The following is a 22802-nucleotide window of genomic DNA, read 5'->3' on the forward strand; positions in this document are numbered from 1 at the left end:
CTACATATTTCCTAATAAGGTGAAGAAAAGTGATTTTTAATGTTCTACAGAAATGTGAACTATTCTTATGCTACTACATAACATGGTGACAATATTAACTCATGAAAGCAGGAAAGTATTGCAATTTGAGGGAATAAATGTATTTGCTCTCACAAAGGCCTCAACTGGTAGGCTAAATAAGTCTACTATCCTATAACTATTGTCAAAAATTAAGTGGCTGTCTCGTCTGGCTGGGTAATTGCTGCTTCTTTCCACTTAACGGCAATTTAATGATTAGTAAAAGGGGACTTGGGAAATGTTAAATCCATAATCCAGAGAGTTTAGGATTAGTCTTTAAAAATACAAGAACTCAGCACCACTACTATATCTTTATTTCAAAGAGATTAAGAAGAAAGGAAGAAAAAAAGGAAAAGAATCTACATATACAAAAATATTTATAGCATCAATTTTGTTGGGGCAAAGAATGGGAAATTGAGAGGATGCCCATCAACTGGGGAATGGCTGAACAAGTTGTGGTATATGATTGTTATAGAATACTACTGTGCTATAAATGAGGAGTAGAATGGTTTCAAAAAAGCTAAGGAAGACTTAGATGAACTGATGCAAAATGAAGTGAGTAGAACCAAGAGAACATTGTCCATAGTAACAGCAACACTATATGATGATCAACTGTGAGCAACTTAGCTATTCTCAGCAAAAACAAGAATCGAAGAAAATTCCAAAGACTTATGATGAAAAATGATATTTATCTCTAGGAAGAACTGATAAGAGTCTGAATGTAGATCAAAGCATACTTTTTTAAACTTTTTTTTTTTTGGTCTGTGTTTTCTTTCACAACACAACTAAAATGTAAATATGTTTTTCATGTGTAACCTATATCAAATTGCTTGCCTTATCAATGAGGGGGTAGGGAAGAGAATTTGGAACTCAAAATTTTAAAAAGTGAATGTCAAAAGTTGTTTTTATACGTAATTGGAAAAAATAAAAGTATTAAAAAAAATCCAGGTTCTGAGGGATGTATGGGCACTCACCTATAGTAAGTCTGTGATAGCTGGTAAGACATGGGCACGAAGGGTAGGGCGCGGCTTTTTTTGGGCCCCAGGGTGTGATTCACACGACGGCGGTTTACCAGACTTCTCTTCTGACACTCTACGAAGGCCTTCACAAGTATTTGGTCCTTGTATTCTCGGTAGAGGCGGAAAGTCTGTAACAGAGCATAGGTGTGAGAACATGGAAGCTAATGCTACAATGGTTATGGGATCAGTTCCTTCCTCTGACCAAAGGCACAATGAGGAGACCTCCTGAGTCTACCCTCTAGGACAAAACCCCCAAAAGTCATGTGATTTAAGAGGAGGATAGGTTACCAACTTTGGACAAAAGAAATGAAGAATCATTGATCAGTACCCCTTCCCTCTGATTTCCAAAAAAGTGACATTTTAACTCTAATAGTTCTTTCAAAGGAGAGTCCCTTAGATCTTGAGAGGTTCTGTGCACATGTGGGAAGGGAAATGGCTTTTATTAAAAGTCAAACATGAGCTTAAATTTGATCCTAAAAGCAATAGGGAACTAAATAAAGTTACTGAATGACATAGTTAGACCTTCACTTTTAGGAAAATCACTTTAACAACTATGTTTATGTAGGCTGTTTTGCAAAGGGTGGTCACGTGAGGCAGGGAGAGCAGTACATTGACTATTGCAATATTCTGGATGAAAGGTGATGAGAGTCCAAACTAGTGTGGTAGCAGAAAGAGCAGTAGAAGTAGTAGAGGAGACAGATGTGAGAGATGGAAGATGTTGAAATGGGAAGATTTGGCAACTTATTGGATATGTGAGGAGGGAAAGTAGAAGTTAAGGATAACACCAAGGCAGAGAACCTGAGTGATTAGAAGGATGGTGGAACCTTTTGACAAAAATAGAGAAGTGTGGAAGAGGAGTGGGTTTTAGGGGAAAAATAATAAGTTCATTAGTAGAGAGGATTTCTACAATAATGAATAAGAACTCACTACCTCTCAAGGCAACCAATTTTAGATAGTGCTAATTGTTAATCAAGCCTTTTCTCATGTTGAGCCAAAAAGTGATTCTATATTTCTGTCCTCTGAGAGAAAGCAGTCAAACTAATCTCAAATGTAGGCTCCTTAAATATTAGATTTCTCTTTTTCTATTTCCTTCAGCCTGATTTCTCTTCATATGATAATTTCCAGATTTCTTATCCCAGTTGCTTTCTAGTCATGTTCTAGCTTTCTGATATCACTTTAAAATGTGGTACCCCAAAATGAACCCCATTTTGTAGATGCTACTAACCACAGCACTGACCAATGGGACTATGACCTCCTATCCCAATCCCACCCCAGATCTGAACATTAGCATAGCCTAAGATCATATTAATAGTTTTAGCTGTGAGAAACAAAATATCAACAGATACACATGGCAGAAACTATAGTATCCTTGGGAAAAGAGTGTAAAAGCCTCCATCTCTTCCCTCATTTCTGGACACTAGCATAACCTAAGACTGTATTAATAGTTCTAGTTGTCACAAACAACTAACACAAACAAATATGCATTAAAGCAAAATATCCAGAGATATACTTAGCAGAAACCATAGAATCACTGGGGGAAGCATGTAAAAGCTTCCATTTCTTCCCTCATTTCCCTCAGCAAAGTTTCTCTCTGTCTTAAGGTAAATTCTAAAGGAACATTCACATGGCTTTCAGGTGTTCTCCCTAACTCTTTATTAATGGGTCCTTTAGTAGGCCTGAAGGAGTCCTAGGAAGAAATATCCAGCTTTCAATTGTGATGAAGGCCCCTCCAACATTATCAAATGGATTTCCTTACTAAAATTTTCCCATGTCTCTGGTAGAGAAGAAGGAATTTCCAGCTATGGCATTTATTTCCATATAACATAGAATTAGTTCTGAGATTTTGTAATTAGCAGGACTGGAAGGAAGAAAGTTATTGTGGTAGAATAGAAAGGTCACCAGACTACAGGTCAGAAGTCATGGAGGTTTGCTTTAGCTGCCAGGTACAAGGTATGTGCCCTTAAACTAGTTACTCTGGACCCCAGTGACCTCCTCTTAAAAATAGGGGAGTAACATTAATCAACCAATCAATTTTTATTAAGCATCTATTATGACTAAGCGCTTTGCTAAGTGCTAGAGATACAATGAAAGGCAAATATAGCTCCTGCCCTCAAGGAGTTCACAGTCTCATGGGGAAGACAGCATGCAAGTAATAAAGAAAGCAAACTATAATACAAGACAAATCAGAAAAAATTAATAGAGGGAAAGCATTTGAATCAAGAGGGATTGGGGAAAACTTCCTGCAGAAGAATGAGATTTTAGTTGGAACTTAAAGGAATCCAGGAAGGTCGGTAGTTGGAGAATGTTCCAGGCATGGGAGACACCGGAGAAAGTGCCTGAAGCTGAGAGATGAAGATTCTTATTCATGGAACAGCCAGGAGGCCAGTGTATGTGGAATAGAGCAACATCTAAGACTAGAAAGGTAGGAGGGGGCTAGACTTATGAAATACTGTGAATGTCAAACAGCATTTTGAATTTGATCCTAGAAGGGTTAGGGAGTCACTAGAGTTTACTGAGTAGAATAATGACATGGTTAAATGACATGGCTATGCTTTAGGAAAATCACTTTAGTGGCTGAATGGAGGATGGATTTAAGTAGGGAGAGATTCAGGTAGGTACTCACCAGCAGGTTATTATTGCAAAAGTCCAGGTGTGTGGTGATAAGGGCCTGCCCTTGGGTGGTGGCAATGTCAAAGGAGAGGAGGGGGGGTATATCAGAGAGATATTACAGAGGTGAAATCATCAGGCCTTGGCAATAACTTGGATATAGGAAGTGAGAGACAGTGAAGAGCAGAGGATGAGTTCTAGGTTGTGAGCCTGAGAGACAAGGGTGATCATGTTGCCCTCTACAATGACAGGGAAGGTATGAGGGGAGGAGGGTTCAGGAGGAAAGATATTGAGTTCATTTTGGGATATGTTGAGTTTAAGACGTGCATAGAACATCCAGTTTGAGATGTCTGAAAGGCAGTTGGAGATATAAGATTGGAAGTCAGCGGAGAGGTTGGGGCAAGATAGGTAGATTTTGAGAATTATCAGCATAGAGATTGTAATTAAATCCATGGAGTTGATGAGATCACCAAGTATAAAGGGAGAAGAGAAGAAGTCCCAGGACAGAACTCTGAGGAATACCTACAATTGGAGGGTATAATTTGGATGAGGATCCAGCAAAGGAGACAGAACAGAAGTGGGCAGATAGGTAGGAAGAAAATCAGGAGAGGATTGTATCCCCCAAACCTAGAGTGAATAGTGTATCAAGGAGGAGAATAACCACTGGTATCAAAGGCTCTAGAAAGGTCAAGGAGAATGAGGTTAGAGAAAAGGCGACTGGATTGAACAACTAAGATCATTGGAGACAGCATTTTGGGATCAGACTATGACAATGACGATAGCTTCCCTTCCATTCCTAAAATTCTATGAAGACTGTTCATAGGCCAGAGCAGTTTGCATTTTATCGTAGGGAGATAGGAAGAAACTATTACAACTTTTGGAGTAGAGGCATGAAATGGTCAGTTCTGCATGTTGGCTCTATAAATCTGTATGCCTGATGGATTACTGAGGTGGGAGATGACTAGTGAAGAGTAGAGGTGAGAGGTGATGAAGGCCTGACATAGGGTAGACATTGCAGCAGTAGAGAGAAGTGGATGCCAGAGATACTGAGGAGATAGAAAGGGCTTGAGTTGTCATGGAAGTGAGGAGCAAAATGCCAAAGATGATAGGTTCTACTTCTGGATGACTGCTTCTCTCCTCTAATGACAAAAAAGGGCATCTGATGAATAGTCTATATGAAAATGCTATCATTGGACAGGGTCTAGCAAACATCAAGAGCTGAGAGTTCTTAGATTGGCTTAGAGATGCCATCATCCTTCCTTCTATCTGACTTAGGACCTGACACCATATGATCTCTGAGGCCAGGACTGGGTCATGTTTTCCCTAGTGCCTTACTGATAATAGGCAGATAAATACTCACTGGATTGGAATGGCTGGCTATCTGAATTCCTCTCACCATGGGGAGTAGGAGGAGACTTTTTAGAAGAAAGATTCTGTGAATCAGTTCTGCTCTAGCTTCCCAAAGGGGAAGGTTGTTCAAGGTCAGACTAAGAGCAAGCAATTATTAAGGACTCCATCCTGGTCTCCTGACTGCCCCTCCCCACCATCCTCCTTAGGTTTACTGCTACCTCTTTGGAATGGTGGACCATGAAGTACCTAGAGCATGCCATGACATTTAAGGAAGATGGAGGAATGCATGCTTACTCATAAAGGAAGATAATACATACAACTAATGAACTTGAATTTGCAGAGATCCCAGACATGTTGAAAGTATTCAAATGGAAGCAAATGATATGTAATTTTTCTGTTTAATCTCCAGTGTTTTTCTATTAAAACCCAATTAAAATTCTACCTCCTTTAAGAAATTCTTTCTTGACCCCCTACCTGCAAAACTTCTGATAGCCCTTGCATAAAACAAAATAACTTTTTCTTTCTTGGACTTCATAGGGAATTTTAGTTAAATCTGTGAGGATTTTTGGTTGTTTCTTTCCCCTTTCATCTTACCTTCCTAATGTAAAATTCCATGAAGACTGATGTACTTTCTCAGCTTTGTACTTCCCTAAGCATCTAGCATAATGCTCTGCAAATAGTAGGTAATTAATAAATATTTGCTGAATGAATGCCCTTTGAATGAACCACAATTAAACTGTGGAACATAATCACAACATATTTTCCTTATTTCATCTGAGCTCCCTCTTGTGGGCAAAGTAATGAATTTTGTTTTTTGGTCATGTCTGACTGATTTTCTTAGCAAAGATATTAGTTTGCCATTTCCTTCTCCAAATCATTTTATAGAAGAGGAAACTGAGGCAAATGAGGTTAAGTGCCCAGGGTCACAGAGCTAGTAATAAATATTTTTTCCTTACTACCTGAAGATACTGAGTGTTTTTAGATACATAGTGGCTTTAACTGAAAATAAATCCTTGCTTCAGAAAGAATCTCTTTCCCTCCCAAATTAAATTTCACATCTTTCCCTTTTATCAAAGTACTTTGTGTGCATGAAGTAAGAGGCACTGACCTTCAATGCTAAAACCACATACAAAGCGAATCATGTCAGAGGGCTATCTGAGATGATTTCTTGTGTATAAGAGGAAGCATGATGTGGGGGACAAAGTGTCAGCCTGGGAGTCAGAATATTTTTGATCAAGTTCTAGCTCTGTCACTGACCAGCTATCTGAACATGAGCAAACCAATACATCTTGAGGTGTCTCATCTCAGCTTCTTCATCTATAAGACAGACATAGTGTTCCCTATCTACCTCCAGAGCTAGTCCATCATCAGGCCATATAGCTTGAACAGACACTGCAGACAGACAAAGAAAGTTAAGGTATACCCAATGGCACTTGAGAAGCAGTGATGGATGTGAACAGGTTACAACATATTACCAAAGAAGTACTCAAGACAATAGGGGTGAAAGATGCCAACAGACAGGCAGTGGGCTGCTCAAGCAGTGAAAGTGAAGGATAACTGATAAAAGGCCTGGGGGTTCCACTGGTATCTGTGCATGTTGGAGAGACTCCTTGCCAAGGATTCCTAGGGTCAGAGTCCCATAGGTTGAGCAAGCATGAATGAGCTCCTGCATCTGGAATCATAAAGAGCATTTAGCAGGCAGCATAAAATGTATCCTTCTATCAATTTTTTATTTTTTAAACTCTTACCTTCTGTCTTAAAATCAATACTGTGTATGGGTTCCAAGGCAGAAGAGTGGTAAGGGTTAGGTAATGGGAGTCTAGTGACTTGCTCAGGGTCACACAGCTAGAAGTGTTTGAGACCACATTTGAACTCAGGACCTCCTGTCTCCAGTCCTGGCTCTTTATCCACTGAGCCACCTAGCTGCCCCACAATCAACCTTTAAAGATAATTTCAGTTGCCTTGGAGAGGTTAGGGCAAAGGTTAGGGGGATGGACATGGTCAGACCTATGTTTTGGTCTATTAGGGTTATGTAAATGTTATACATGTTATACAATATTATCTAATTATATGCAATTTATATGGGGGATGGATTATTAGAGAAGGGGGAAATTAGAGAGTGGGCTGGCCAATTAGGGAGGTTATTATAATAGTACATGTATGAGGGCTTGGCTGAGGGTGGTGACTATGTCAGCAGAAAGAAGTGGATGTAGCATCCATGTGGATGAGATCACACATCAATCAATGTATTTATCTTAAAGGGTTGTTGTAAGAAAAGCAAAATATATTATTATCATGGTGATTCCTATTAGGATAACAGTCAGACTGAAGCTTCTTCAGAGATGTACATATACAAGTCCTTTGTGCACCTGAAGACTCAACATTAGCACCTTGGTCTCTGCCTAGAGTATTGACAAGAAATATTATGACAAGGGACTTCTTGAAGGCAGAAGAGGTGACTCAGGAGTACAGGCCTTTGAGACAGAGGCAAAGAATATGAGTATAAAGTAAAGGAAATGAAAGAGGAGCTAGGTGAGATGATTTACACCCTGGGCATTTACCACAGAGATAACACTGTAGTACAGAGTAAAGGACCTAGACCTGAATTATGGTTTTATAACTTACTACCTATATGATCTTGGGCAAGTTGCTTTGCTTTTGTAGGTCTGAGTTTACTTGTAAAATAAAGGGGGTTAAACCAAAAGATCTCTAAGGTCCTTCCAGCTGTAAATCCTATGACTTTTAAAACATGACATCTCCTTGAATATATTACTTTTATTATTTTCCTGTAGGTCAAAGGAGATTTGGAGCTAGAAGGGTCTCTTAAAGAGGATCCAGCCTAAGTCCCTAATTTTTACAGATGAGAAAGCAATAGAGTGAGGATTTATAACCTAAGCTGTCTGAATTTAATTCTCCTCCCTTCTCCCCCACCCCACTACACTATGATGTCATCTTCGAAAAGGCCCTTAGAAAATTTTGAAAGGGTTGGGTAACTACTTCAGGATGAAATGGGAAGGCAGAACCAAGATGGAGGAGTGAACTAGAGCAGCTCCGTGTCACCATGAGAATCCTCTCCAACAAAACAAATACAGGAGTGAAAGAACCAACAAGGAAACAGAGTGAAATAACTTTTAAGAAAAGAATAACCTAAAAGGTAGGCAGAAAACATCTGGGGCACTGGGGTGAGAGGGGAGCAGAGCCAGCAAGAGGCTGTAGCAAGGAGAGAAGAGCAAGCCAAAAGCAAGTCAACCCCCCCCAACCCCACCCCATATCTGCTGTCACACAGGTTTAGAACCTAAGTACAAGCCAGCATTCATACCCTGAGATCCTGTCTAGGCAAACAGTGGTCAAAGTCAACTCATACCCTTTGAAATTTCAAACTTGTGGAGAAGTCTGGAGTCCCAGCCCAGAGCAGTCTGGACTGAAGTGGGCTGATCCAGGTGGGCCCAGAGTGAAGATAGGAATCCCAGTCTGGGTTTGGGATAAGGACATAGTACACAGTTTGGGGTGGCTGATAGTACTAAGGGGGGGCTCACAGATCTTTTTGCTCAAAACTAAGGAGGGAGTTCCAGGACAAGGCAATCAAGGGTATGCTTGACTGGATCAAATGCACAGTGAGACCAAAAAAATCGAGCCTAAGCCTGGGGCTAGAATTGATCAGTCCCTGACCTGATCAAATTCAGAGTGAGATCAAAAACCTGAGGCAAGTCCTTAAGCCATCAGCATCTAAGGGTCAATTGAATCAGCAAGGGGAGGGGACTCTCAGAGCTCTCAGCTCTCAGCCCTCAGACCATCACATCATCCTACAAGAACTGGAACTGGTAAAAACCCAGAAAATGAGCTAGGAATAACATCAAGGAAGGACTGAGTTTAAAAGGGTATCCCAACTTTCCAGAAAATAATTAGATAGGAAAAATGAGCAAACAACAAAAAAAACCATCTAACTCTAAAAAAGTTTTATGGAAACAAAGAGCAAGGTAAAAACATAGAAGGGGACAGCAAAAGCAAAGTCCAAAATTAAAATATGGATTGTGCATAGATTCTGGAAGAGCTCAAAAAAAACTTCAAAAACCAATTAAGAGAGGCAGAGGAAAAGTGGGGAAGAGAAATGAAAGTGATGCAAGAAGAAATGGGCCAAATGAAAAAGGAGAACCAAAAACTGACAGAAGAAAATCAGGCCTTAAATAATCAGAATTGACCATATAGAAACTAATCAAGAAAAAAATCAAGAAACAATAAAGCAGAATCAAAGGGATGAAAAAACAGAGGAAAACATGAAATATCTTACTGAAAAAACAAATGACCTTTTCTAGATCTAGGAGAGAAAATTTGAGAATTATTGTACTATCTGAAAGCCATGATGAAGAAAAAACCTTGGACATCATATTATAAGAAATTATCAAAGACCCAGAAGATCCTCAAACAAGAAAATAAAATTGAAAGAGAAATAATTCACAGATCACCTCCAGAAAGAAATCCTCACATGACAACCTCCAGGAATATAATAGCTAAATTCAAGAGCCACCAAGGCAAGGAAAAAAAACTTCAAGCAGCCAGAAAGGATGAAATGGGAGAAGAGAGAAAAAGCTACTGTGCTATTTGTCAGGGCAATGGGGGAAGAAGAAGGCAGGGAGAAGAATGGGTACTGACTTCCAGGAAAGAGAGCAAGGATCTACAGAAGGGGCTCTCCCAGAAAACAATAATTGATTTAATTTGGAGGTACTAGTCTCTCCAAATCCTTAACTTTCCCTGAAAGCTAGTCTCTATTTAGATAGTTCCATAATTTTTTTAAAAGAAGGTAGTAAAATCTCTTAAGAGACAGGATTAGTCTTGGAGCAAGGTTCCACTAAACACCAAGATGCTTTGATTTCCCCTTCTAAATTTTCATCTGGATATCAAACAATACATGAGAGATCTTTTACATTCTCTGGAAAAATACAAGACTTAAAAGTCCATTATATGTTCAACATGTAGTAATCACTAACACTCAAAAGTTCTGGGCACTTTTTAAAACAAAGAACAAAAAGACTTCCCAAACTGTCCCTGTTAACAGCTCCTTTGGTGATATCTCAGCATTACCTTTGTTGTTGTTTTCAGTCATGTCTGCCCTACTTTTGTCCAATTTCCTGTCCTAAATATTTCTGTTATTCCTTCTCTATTGAAGTGCAGACTGCCTGCCTGCATGGACCCTGACTCCTCTCAGATGGCAAGAGCCAGAGAGTGATAAATACATAAAGGATGTAAATGGAAGCAATGTTTGGAATCATCACAAGTCCCACGCAACACAATCTGATACGTACCTGAAATGACTGACACAACTTCATCTGATTATCTGAGAGGGCCAAGGTACTCTGGATTAGGTTCTGCAGTACCAGAAAGTGAATATCTTCCTCACTGAAACAATATACAGGTGATAAGAACATCAAACCAGAGACTCTCTGCATTCAATACTGATACAAAAGAGTGAGCAATCTCACAAAATAACAGATGTTCACAGCAGAAAAAAAAATTTCCCTGGCATTGAATCTCTTTAGCTGGCTGTTAAAGATGGAAATATTTTAAAGCTCTCAATCTGAGTGGTCAGAAGATGACACTGCCTTATCACACACCTAAAGTCAACTAATCTAATGATTTATATTAAAAATTTATTTTAAACAGCTTTTATTTTAAAGAGAAATTATTTTCTTAGAGCACACACGTTAAAATCTAAAATTGATATTAATTTTTAAAATAATAAGAAAAGCAGAGTATTTTTCTATGGAGAGATCATGTGATAATAGTTCTAGGAGATTTCTTTTTTCTTGCTCACCTTGATAATGAGATCTATAGCAGTTATAAAATCAGAGAGCTTAAAAGCTGGAAGAAAACTTAAAGATTTGTGTTTCAGGGGCAGCTAGGTGGCTCAGTGGATAGAGAGCCAGATCTGGAGATGGGAGGTCCTGGGTTCAAAGTTAGCCAGTCACTTCCTAGATGTATCACCCTGAGCAAATCATTTAACTCCCATTTCCTAGCCCTTACTGCTCTTCTACCTTGAAGCAGATACTTAAAATAGATTCTAAGATTTAAGGTAAGGATTTAAAATTAAAAAAAAAAAATCTGTTTCCTAACCCACACTCTTACACAGAGAAATGAAATATACATGCTTTCAATTACAAACTTGTTCTGCCTGGCTTTCAGGAACTTCTGAGTTCAGGACCAGAAGCTAGTGGTCGGTTGAATGAGAATATTGAGAGGAAGAAAGGAGTAATTTTGAAAAAATGTTTAGAGGCTTTAAGTAATAAGAATTTTTAGCAATAAGTTTTATGGACCAACTTGACTTCCAAGAAAAAAAAAGACAAAATCTTTATAGAATTTAGAGCTGGACAGGATCTTCCTCATGGGATCATCTCGTTTAACCCCTTTATCTAACAGGTGAGGAAATTGAGGCCTAGAGAAATGAAGTGAAGTGCCTCAAGTCACCTAACCAAAAAGTGGCAGTTAGGACTCAGATCCAGGTCTTCTGACTCTGAGAAAGACCATGGGTGGCTTAATGACTGCAGGGATTATGTCTGTCAACACTTGCCTGTTAAGTTCATCTTCTTTCCTGCTTTGGTCTTTTTCATCCCCAATTGCCAAAACTCTGTACCTGAATAAGAAATAGAAAAGGAAACAATGTAGAAAGCAAGTTTTGAATTGTCTGACTAATGATAGAAACACATACTTAACTGAATATCCCTTGATGGCAATTTGTAAATTCTTAGCACCAAACCCAAACCTTGATGTTAAAAGTCAAAGGCAGGGGAGGGGATTTGGAGACAATTTTGAGTATGAAAGAGAACAAAAAAGACCCTACAACCCCAGGAACAAATTTGGTTAAAGAGACAAATCAGTCTAAGGCAGTGATGGGCAAAAGTGATGGGCCTGTGGGCCAGATGTGGCCCCCTGAAATGTTCTATCCAGGCAGCGAGACATTATTCCTAATCTGACAAATACAATGAGTAGGATACAATACAATGAAACTTCAAAAGAGTTTCCTTAGAAATAGACTGACAGATGAGCATTTCCTTTCCTTTGGCCCCTTCCTTAAAAAGTTTGCCCATCACTGGTCTAGGGGGCCAGCTGCGGTCACTTGAGTGAGTCATCACCTCTTGGCTTTTTCATGTAAAATAACATTCCATACAACTTTGTTGTTCTAGTTCAGCTTGTCTTTGTCTGACTCCTGGGGACACTTTAGCCTCATTTATATTAGTCTTCACCTCAGCTCTAATAATTGTCTTCTAATTACACCATTCCTCCTCCCCACAACCATCTCTTTTTACCTCTTTCTCCTGCTCCACATCATCTAGGATAAGCCCAGGGGTTTAGAGTTGGACTATCTAATAAATTAACATTACTTTACCATTTCATTTGATATGTATAGGTTAGTAATTCTTGAGTCCTGACTTGGGTCTCCAAGTAAGAGGGATTATAAATTTAATCTTTGCACAAATTAGTTTTAACTCATTTTATGAATACTTTAGTGAAAAAAAGTAAAGTCCTACCTACAAATATTCCCTACAAGTCATTTTCTGGAATTTTGCCCATATAACAGAAAACTTGGGCCACAGGATCATAGACTTTAAAGGCCATTTAATCAATTCTCTTCATTTTACGGAAAAAGAAACTAAGATCCAGAAAGAGGGAAATAATTTCCCTTAGGTTACAAAGGACAATACTAGCCTCTTACTAGCATCAGTGTTCGAAGACTGATAAGGTAGATTCTTCTTAAATTGGATATTAAAGGAACTGTAAGAGTAAGAATTTTCCACAATTTTCATGGGAACTTTCTATTCCCTCATCATACTGTTTTGTACCATAGTTCTTTAGTTGCATGGCAATTCCTCCTAGGTAGACCATTGGCTCTGTAAGAGCATATCTAGCTTTGTATTTTTCCTAGTGTTTATAGCACAGTGCCTTGCATATGGTAGGCATTTAATAAATGCTTGTTGAGGTGAAAGAACATTATGGACTGAGATCAAGCATATGATTGATTAGGCTTAGATCAATAAGTAGAAAATGTTTAAAGGAGTGCCTTTAGAAACCAAACTGAAGAAACAACTTTCCTGATGAAAAGTAAAATAGAGAAATTATTTGAACTTGGGCCAAGCATGGAAAGTCTGGTTTGATCACTGTGAAAGTTTGGAAGTGGAAGATGATTCAGAAGCACAAGTAGGTGGCTGGGGATATCATTAGGAACAGAAAGGGAAACAAAGGTGATCAAACCAGGAATCTAATAATAACAGTCCATCCTTCTCTAGGGCTATAGGCTGATAAATTCCCCTTAAAACTCTAAGGTAAGTAGTACAACTTTCACAGATAAGGAAACTAAGGCTCAGAAGGTAAAAGAACTTGCCCAGGGCTACTTTTCCTCTTCTGAAACCTCTCCACTTCTACCCTACAGGTCTCCGGGCAGAGTGAGTAGGGAAGCCAGCCTAGGCTGGCTCTCTTAGGTACAGGGCAGCACAAATCCAATTGTTAAGCACAGAGCCAAATACAATCAGAGCATCACATATGCAGTGTCCAGGAAAGAAACATGTGGGAGCCTCACGCTGACTGCATTTCTTCCTTCACATCATGGCCCACATGAACTGTCCCTGAAATACCATACCTGCTAAACAGCTCCTGAAGAGTGTCTGGGATTTCAAGGTCAGGATTCCTCAGGGCAGAACTGAACTTCTCTTTCAGCCTCTCCACAAATTCTTTAAATTCTTCGGCACAAACCTTTCAAAAGGAGAGGATGAAATATTAAACCCCAAAAGAAGGCTATACTAAGTCTTGTCCTTGTAATGCATATTACCAGCCCATCCCTAAAGGAAGTGAGCCTCACTGGCTGCCTCCAATGCTTCCAAAGCTAACCCTACTACAGATAGCAGGAAGGCCAGGAATGGAGGGTGAGGAGAAGAAGAAAGAGACAGACAGACAGACAGACAGACAGACAGACAGACAAAGGGAAAGAGAGACACAGAGAAAGAGACAGAGACAGAGAGAGAAGGTGCTCTAGCTTGGAACTATAACAAATGTGGGGCAATGAGGGCTTTGCCCCTTTTCTAAGATCCTTCTTTTCCCACCTCCTTCAGAGATACAGATCAGACTCCTCTGTCTGATGGGGTCACACCTCTGCCTAGCCTCCATAGATTATTCCCTTCTCCCTGCTGCTTCACCTCAATGTGCCCCAAGAACAAGACTGCCTAGATCTGGCTTTGCTGAGCACTGTGGTTCTGGGAGTTTATAAAGTTCTATCACCAAGTGAAAATGCCAGCTTAAGTTTCTATCCATTTTCAGTTTTAATCAACATAAACCAGGGAGACTGTTAGCCTAAGTACTGTTATCCTCATTTTAGAACTGAGGTTGGGACAGCTGAAGTGCCTTGTTCAGGGCTGCTCAGATAATTAATTTTGGTCCTGATAACTGAACTCTGACCTTCTGGCTCCAAGTGAGGTTAATGAGTATTTTCTTATTGATTCAAGTCCAATCAATATTATGTTTGGTCTTACTCAACAGAGTTCAGTTCATTTCAACAAGCATTGATTCAATGCCTACTGAATGCAAGGCACTGTGCTGCAAACACTGGGAAAAATACAAGTCTAGATGTAACACAAACGCTGCTTTAAGGAGTGTTTGGTCTACCAGAGGGGCCTGTGATGTATACAAAGGATTATAGTACAAAAGAAAGTATGATGGGGGAAATAAAAGGCCCAGAAAATGAAAAGGGGGGGAATTTCTTCTCTCAGGGTTCATTTCTCATTCAGTTTAAGAAAACAAATCTTGCCAGCTGCCAAGTCCAAGCTCCTTTCATAACATTACAACAGGAAGAGGAAAGGAGTTGAATAGGGAAGATGCATTACCTCAAAATCTGACTAGCTTGTCAGCTGTCTGTCCCCAATTTCCTGGTCTTTAATGTAAGAGACATATTGCCAATCTGTGGCCTTCTATTCTTATACAGTCCTGTGCATCTGAAGGACAAGAGTCCTTATAGAATTGCAGGGCTGAAAGGGACTTCAGAAACTGAACTTTGTACCTTGCTCTCTAGAGATGCCTGACACTTTGCAAAAAACCTGGATGCGATCTCTGCAGAGTTACCCCATTTCTTTTCCAATTCAGGCCTGAGGCACAAGAACATTTCAAAGTTCTAACCTCATTTTAAAAATGACGGTGGGAGCTGACTGAGTATCAAGTTCAAACTCAAGGAAGTGAGAAGTAGATTTCCCAAATGGCCCTGAAAAAATCCCATGTTTGCCAAAGTACAGTATTGGCATTCAGTACCAAATAAGTAAGAGACTTCTTTTGTGGTGCAGAAATTGTTCAGTACAAGGGCTGTAACAAGGGCTAATAACAATCACACCATTCTTACCTCGGGGTCTTGATAGTTATGTTTTCGGTTCATAAAATCATCAACAAGAGCTTTATCTTGGTACACTTCTGCAAGGCAAACTCTGAATCAGGAAAAGATTAAAAAAAATGACTTTGTGTATTTTAATATCTCATGTTCTGAAACAAACTGACTAGAGGTACTTCAGTTATAGTTGGTACAACTGTATCAGAAGCAAGTCTTAAAAACAAAAAGGTGATACATTTATCACCTTTTGAAGCTTCCAAAGTACTTTCCTCATGGCTGCCCTGAGAGATCTGGAGTCCATGTATTATTTCCCTGATTCTACAGGTGAAGAGACAGAGATTCAGAGAGCTAGTAAGCATCAGAGGTAGGACTTGAACCCTTGACTTTAAGCTCAGTGAAGTTGCTTCCCCTTTGGTATATTGCAGTTTATCTCTTAAGGTGCCATCTTTTCACAAAGCCCCAACTTAAAAGAACCAGTTGTAGGAACCAGAGAACTATCTGAAAGGGAAAAGGCTTGGAGACCAATGTTCATGCCTTCTTTCTTTCAATGAGGTGAAGAGCTGACTGCTGCATAGGAATAACTGGGCTGGTGGGTAAGTAAGTAAGTGGGTAAGTAACTGGGCTGGTAAGTAGTAAGTTTGTACTACTTATAAAGAGCTGTGAGTGTTTTAGAAAGAATCACAATGAAATGTTTTTGTTTTGGGTTATGCTAGAACTTTACAGCAGCATTGTGGGTTTACCATTGTGTTCATCTGTGAGGTCAGTGTTCTTCCCAATACTTTAAAAGCAGGAAGAAACTTTCCTATGTCTGCCCCCTGAGTCTCCAAGGGAAGAGAGTAGGGGCTAAGGCTCCAGTGGGGTGGAGGTAAGGAGACATCTGGAGCAGTTGTTCTGGGAAAAGGAATCTTTTCTTTGCAGCTGACAAATGGTGCCGGTATGGTTGTATTAGTGTATGGTCACCCAGTTACTAAGTGGTAGGAGTCAAACCCCAGACCTTTTGACTCAAAGCTCAATGCTCCTGCTATTGTAACAGGTTCTATTTTATAGTAAGAGCAATAAGCTGTGCTAAACTCCTAGGTCTGCCACTCACTGGCCAAGGCATTTACATCTAAGAGCCTCGGTTTCCTCATCTGTAAAATGGGGAGAGGCATGTCATATTGGGGAGAAGACTAGTTCTGTCTTCAGGAAGACCCAGATCTGAGTCCAGCCTATGACTCACATATATTAAGTGGCCTACTGTGTATCAGGCCTCATGCTGGGTTCAAATCCTGCTGGTAACTAGCAGTGTAACCACAGGCCAGCCATTTAAACTATTAGACCTAAAGCAATTCTCTAAGACAATAACTTACATACAATTTGACAATCTGTACACATGGAGGGATATTTCAAACTGAATTCCCCATCTAAATGGAATAATAGGTCTAGAACAAAAATTATGTGTGTACAGTATAAGTATATGTATATTTGTCTTTCCTAAGATTTATTGTATAGAAAAATTTAATCCTAAGAACTAGAATTATTAGAACCATCTTAACCCCAGGTAAAAAAAAAAAAAAGTTTCTTTATACGTAGCTTACTTATAGTTCAGATAGGCTTGTGGATTTTTGACTATATAGCGAGCTCTCCGTCCAACTGAATGGGATGTTTTATCCAAAGACTCTTCAAAGGTAGCATGCAAAATGTCCCGGACAACTTGCCATGGAACAAATGGGCCTTTTACCTAGATCAAATATGAAAGATAGAAAAATCAGACTTCTTCAAGAAAAGGCTAACCTCCTTCATGCGGCAATCAAGGCTTCCCCATTTCTCCAGGTCTCCCCATTTCTCTAGGCTTAATTCATACTACCTCCATACATGAATTTCATGCTCTAGGAAAACTGGACTAATTTCTGTTTCACAGATATATACCTGTCACCCCACTTCTTTGATCATGCTATTCTTTATGCCTAGAATGCTCTCCTCGTTTTCTATTGAATTCCTCCACGTCCTTTAAAACTCATCTCAAATGCCACCTCCTTCAATTCAATTTAATAATTCAATGACAGCTTATTCAGCATTTAATATGTAGAAGGCACTATACCAGAACCTAGAAATACAGAGCCAAAGAATAAATAATCCTTATCTTGAAAGAGCTCCTATGGAGGGAGGAGGATGAAATAACATTTACGCGAATAGAGAAAACAAGACGATTTGAGGAGGAAAATAATATTATCAATTAAGGGATCCTTGGAAAAATAAAAGGTAACATCTCAACCTTGAAGAAAGGCAAAGATTCTATGAAATAAAGAGAAGAGAAAATGAATACCATGCATACATGGGCCATAGCCTAAGTAAAGGCCCAAAGGTGATAGATGGAATGCTGAGTTCTGGGAATAACAAGAGAGCTGGTTTGGTTGGAAGGTCAAAGATTTGAAGGAAAAGAAATCATATGCAAGGTAAGTCTGGAGCCTCCTTTCTCCAGGATATTTGTCCTGTAGGCTGTCTACTTCAGCCTACCCCACAACCTCCCACATGAACAACTCTAAATATTCTCCTTCTTGGACCTCCCATGATATTTTGCTTCATTTCTCTAACATAATGATTGTGAGACATTCTAAGAGTTGTGCTGGTGAAAAAGTGACAAACAAATACTTTCTGGTGCTTTTTTCCCTTATAGCACATTTTACAAATGGCTACCCCTTGAATTTACTTAAAAATGTTTCATGAGGCATCATATATTCCTTATCCCTTCATTATCACTGTAAAGAAGAGAGAATTGGAAATATACTAGATGTAGTACCAATTCATCTCTTCAAAAAACATTTACTAAGTACCTATAGTATACAAGGTACTCCTATTGAAGTGATGAGGATATAAAGATAAAGCTATAACCTTAGACCTAAAGATTGTAGATTTTGATTTAGAGCTGGAAGGGACCCTGGAGATTATCTTTTCTATCCCTTCTCATTTTATAGATAAGAAAACACAGACTCAAAAGGGTAAGTGATGTTCCCACAGTCACACAGACAGTGAGGGGCAAAGTGGTGATATGAATCTAAGCTATATGCCCCCAGAGCCAATATCTTTTCATCTATACCAAGTCCTATACTTGGATTTAATAAAAATCGGCCAAAGCACAAGATGAGGGAGATTCAGCCAATAAACAGCTTGTATAGAAAAGATGGTAAGCTCCACGTGTCAAGAGTGACCTAGAACCAAAACAGCAAATGAAATCTTAGTGTACGTTGGGAGAAGTTGAGGCCTGTGCTGAGGACTAGGGAGGGGAGTGCTCTAGGGCTCTCTACTCTCACTAGATCCCCTATGGAGTACCTCAGTCAAATGGGGGCAGCCCATGTGGCAAGCATGCTAATGATTTCATCTGGACAGTGCCCAGGAGAGGGGAAGCAGAAGGATGAAGGGCTTTGAGATACTTTTGCCTAGCTGCTTGGTAGTGTAATGGGAAAAGGATAGAGATAGGATAAGGTTTAAGAGAAGTGGAAGGCTATCTTCAAGGCACATACTAGGAACTCAAGGGTAAGGATGTTAGCAGGCAGAAGGCAAAGGAGGAACAGTTTGGAAGTGACAACTGCTAGAGTGACTTGATTTCCTGTGAGAGATTAAGGGCTTCCTGACCAGGAATGGTGGAGGAAAGGTGGGCTTATCAGAGCTCATCTACCTCATCTGACTGTGGAGAAGAAGTACACCCATAATTCATCTTTGGAGGTACTCTATTTAACTGGGAAAGATCTAGAAAAGGATCTGACCATACCTGCTGTGCTTTTTACAAGGTTTTATCTAAAAAATCCTGTCAGATCAGCTTTAAGGTTTTACCTCAGGGGTCAGACCCCCTGGGTGAACTTAGCCTTTGGAGTTCATTCATAATGGTTTTTGGAGACAGCTTTTGGGAAATAAATCACACCAACTACTGAGGGTCATAGATAGTTAGTTTAGTCATTTTTGGGGACACCTAGATAGAAACAGGGAGTTAAATTAGCCAGAAGAAACAGAAGGCTCCCTCTTGTGAGGGACATAGAGGATTATGGGTAATTAGCTAGATCCCTTAGAGTTAGGGACTCCTTATTCTCATCCTCAGTTTGTATTCCCTCTTAAAAAGAGATACTGTTTTATAATTATTTTCTCCAAAGCGTTTGCGCAACTGGCCCAGTGAGAGAAAGTGATTCAGTTTCATTCTCATTAACCAGAGGTTAGAATACTTGGATGGGTATTCAGGGGGATCCCTGAGTGGATCTAGCACTATCCACATCTGTGGGTCTCTGTCTCTCTCTGTGTCTCTCTCTCTCTCTCTCTCTCTCTCTCTCTCTCTCTCTCTCTCTCTCTCTCTCTCTCTCTCTCTCTCTCTCTCTCTCTCTCTCTCTCTCTATATATATATATATATATATATATATATATATATATATATATATTAGCAGGCCCTACTACTGGCCTCATGTGTACTCAGCAGGTGTTACTGTGCAGTCTGTGAGGTGGCCCTGGTATTCAAGATAACCAGCAGGGCATCCTGTGGACCAGACACAGAAAGGTGGAAACCAAGGGAATTTCAGTTCTCTTTTATACACAAGAAGGTGGTATGGATAGTGTCTGAAAGAACATGAAAAGGAGATTCTTTATCACTTGTTGGTGCCTTGAGCCATTTGGAAAACTACATTCTAGAGCAGAAGTTCTCAGACCATGGCACCCAGACTAAAAACAGTTCTTGCTCCAATAGCTATTCCAAAGGATGAGACAAACCAAAAGATGTCAAATTTTTAAAGGAGTGTTTTGTTTTTTTTTACTGGAGATCTGATTTCACAGTAAAAATTTAAAAATTCAAAAGACATGACTACAATAAATAGTTGGGTTTTTGTACTCCATACCCAGGATTTGCACAGAACTGGAGCTCAGAAAATAATGGTTGAAATGAACTGAATATCTGTAGGACTTGAGCAAAACTGCAGGCTGTGGGAGGCCCCAGAGGGCCAGATATATCTCTTAAGTAGTCTATAGTATAGAAATATACTACTGGGGCTCATTACAGGAATGTAAGCAAATTTCTCTCTCTCTAGTGTTGCTTTTTTTTTTTTTAATATCATCTTCTACTAACCTGGAGGTCAAATACCACTGAGTAAATTCAGGTATAGGTGAGCCTCAGATAAAGGAACTTAAAAAACCAAGGAACCAACGAGACAGGAAACTGATTCCACAGGCACTGTTCCCCTCTGGGCGGCCCAGGCAAATTAAGAAACTATGATTGGTTCCTGAGATGTGATGTGTGAGAGTTTATAAGCTGAGAACAGGAAGTTGAGGTCTTTGGTGGAGGAACAGAGTGGACCCTTACTGGATTGTAGGGTTAAGTACCTCTCTACCTCTCTCTTACTTTTTCCTCTCACTAGTATGACTACTACAACTACTACAACCTACAACTACTACAACTACCAATTACTATAACTCCTACTCCTACTACTTTTGATTTAATAAAGTTATTAAGCCACAACCAGCCTCATAATTTTAAGTTTTACAATAGGTAGAAGGGAGAGACAGAGCAAAAGCATGCTCAGGGATACCTGATTAGTAAACACTTAAATATTTGTCAAATGAATGATGAAATGAACAAAGCAAGTAAAGAATGCAGCAGCTGACTGAATGAATACCTTGGAGTTTAGGACATTACTAGCAATTCGGCAAAGCATCAGCAGCCCATCTTCTTGCATGGTCCAGGTCACACGCAAACGTGTCATTCTCTGCAGAGCACTCTGATCAGCCTCATCATGGTAGCGCATTTTTTTACTCTTTTCTTCTGACTTTTCTCCTAAACATCAGAAGAGGAAATATGCTGACTTAGTTTCTTCTAACAAGTTCAAATTTCACAGTTTTCTAGGCTTTATACCTGGAAAAGATCTTAGAGATGATCTAATCCATCTCTCTCATTTTACAGTTGAAGAAATTTACTGTGTAGATTTCATGACTATTACTTTGGGTGAGTGCAGAGTTGTACTCTCCCCCCACTCCCAGCAGCCTTCTTTAGTATCTGGACTGTAGGTGGCAGCTATGGATGTTGCTTTTGAGTTATGAAGGTAGATGCTACCTGGCACTATCAGTTCCAAAGTCCATTTTCCAGTGGGTTTTTTCAAAATCTATTTTAAGAATAGTTAGGGGGAAAGAAAAAAAAGGTAGAGCAAGAAAATGTGAATTCAAATGCATATTAACATTGAACTTTCCTAATAAATTAAATCTAGATTTTGTAATGCTATTATACTAACCTGCATTTATCCAAAAGGTGGTAATTCAACTGCTGCAATTCTATTTTGAATAATATCAAATGAATCCAGTTCCTGACTCTCTCATTCTCACCATATATGGATGAAATACCAATAAAAATTTAGATCCCTTTGGATCCATTTAAAAATAAAAATCTAGATTTTTCTTAAAAATTTAAATAGCTTTATCAACTAGAAACTTATGGAAAAATCTGGGCTACTTCTTTGAAATAAAGCAATCAAAAAATTCAAATATGCCTCCTCTCATCTCAAACTATTTTTCTCTGCTAAAAGACATCTGCTATACAATCTCAAGACGAAAATCCAAAGAGCAATGCACTTGAGTGCCTGATTCAAGTCTGAAAGAGTTGTAGAACCCTGCCCTGCAGGTTTTCATGACCCTGGTGCTCTTTGAAAGAAGTTTCAAAATACAAAATTATGTTAAATTTTGACATAATTGGTTTACACACAAAGATGAAAAAAGAGAACAGAAAAGAGACTAGAATTTTTGCAAGGTATGTATATTTAGGCAAGAATTTGCAAGAAGAAATATAATCAGAGGTTTGAATTGAGACAGGAAACCATACATAGTGATGGAATGATTACTCTTTAAAAGACAAAGAAAAATATAGCTGAGAAAAGGTATGTAGAAAATACAAGGATCTTTCATAGTCTGACTAAGACAATGAAATAGCAATGACAACATGTAAGTATATTAGATGAAGGGAGAAAGTAGATGAAGGGGAAGACAGATTTAAGATCTAGTTGGGTATGTGATTTTCACAAGTAATAGAGTGAAATCAAGAAATTAAGAATAGAAATAGAAAAGAGAATGCTTTGCAAGACTAATAACCTTTCTTCCGTCTCTTAACCTTCTTTCCAGGATCCTTTTTGAGCCTTTTTCGTTTCTGGCTTTTGCCACCCCTCACCCTCTTGTTTCTGTCCTGTGTCATTTCTTTGCCGATTTCAAACTGCTCTTCCTTCTCAGCAGGGAGTTCTGAGGGGGCTTTTGCATCTCCCAAAATATTTATCCTATTATCTAGAAATGATTAAAAGAGAAATATTACTATGAACATTAGTTTCAAGACAATTTCTGAACACACCTCTTTCCAAATTGAACTGAAAAGCTTTTTACTGCTGAACTCTCATTATTCTACATTTGGGAAGAAGTGAAGATACCAT

The 22802-nt window shown here is 39.2% G+C and overlaps 1 protein-coding gene across 1 annotated transcript in view; it reads right to left on the reverse strand.

Moving 5' to 3' along the window:
• Nucleotides 1-22802, reverse strand: part of GTF3C1 (general transcription factor IIIC subunit 1) — a 143797-nt gene that overhangs the window by 17288 nt on the left and 103707 nt on the right. Inside the window, exons 23-30 of the mRNA XM_044656736.1 lie at nt 22474-22659; nt 21015-21172; nt 16965-17107; nt 15403-15484; nt 13660-13772; nt 11596-11658; nt 10334-10427; nt 1032-1204 (exon numbers count right to left, since the gene is read on the reverse strand). Of these exons, the coding sequence (XP_044512671.1) occupies nt 1032-1204; nt 10334-10427; nt 11596-11658; nt 13660-13772; nt 15403-15484; nt 16965-17107; nt 21015-21172; nt 22474-22659 (1012 nt within the window). The remainder of the gene's footprint in view (nt 1-1031; nt 1205-10333; nt 10428-11595; nt 11659-13659; nt 13773-15402; nt 15485-16964; nt 17108-21014; nt 21173-22473; nt 22660-22802) is intronic.

This window comes from Gracilinanus agilis, chromosome 1, assembly GCF_016433145.1.
Source record: "Gracilinanus agilis isolate LMUSP501 chromosome 1, AgileGrace, whole genome shotgun sequence".
Lineage (NCBI taxonomy): Eukaryota > Metazoa > Chordata > Mammalia > Didelphimorphia > Didelphidae > Gracilinanus > Gracilinanus agilis.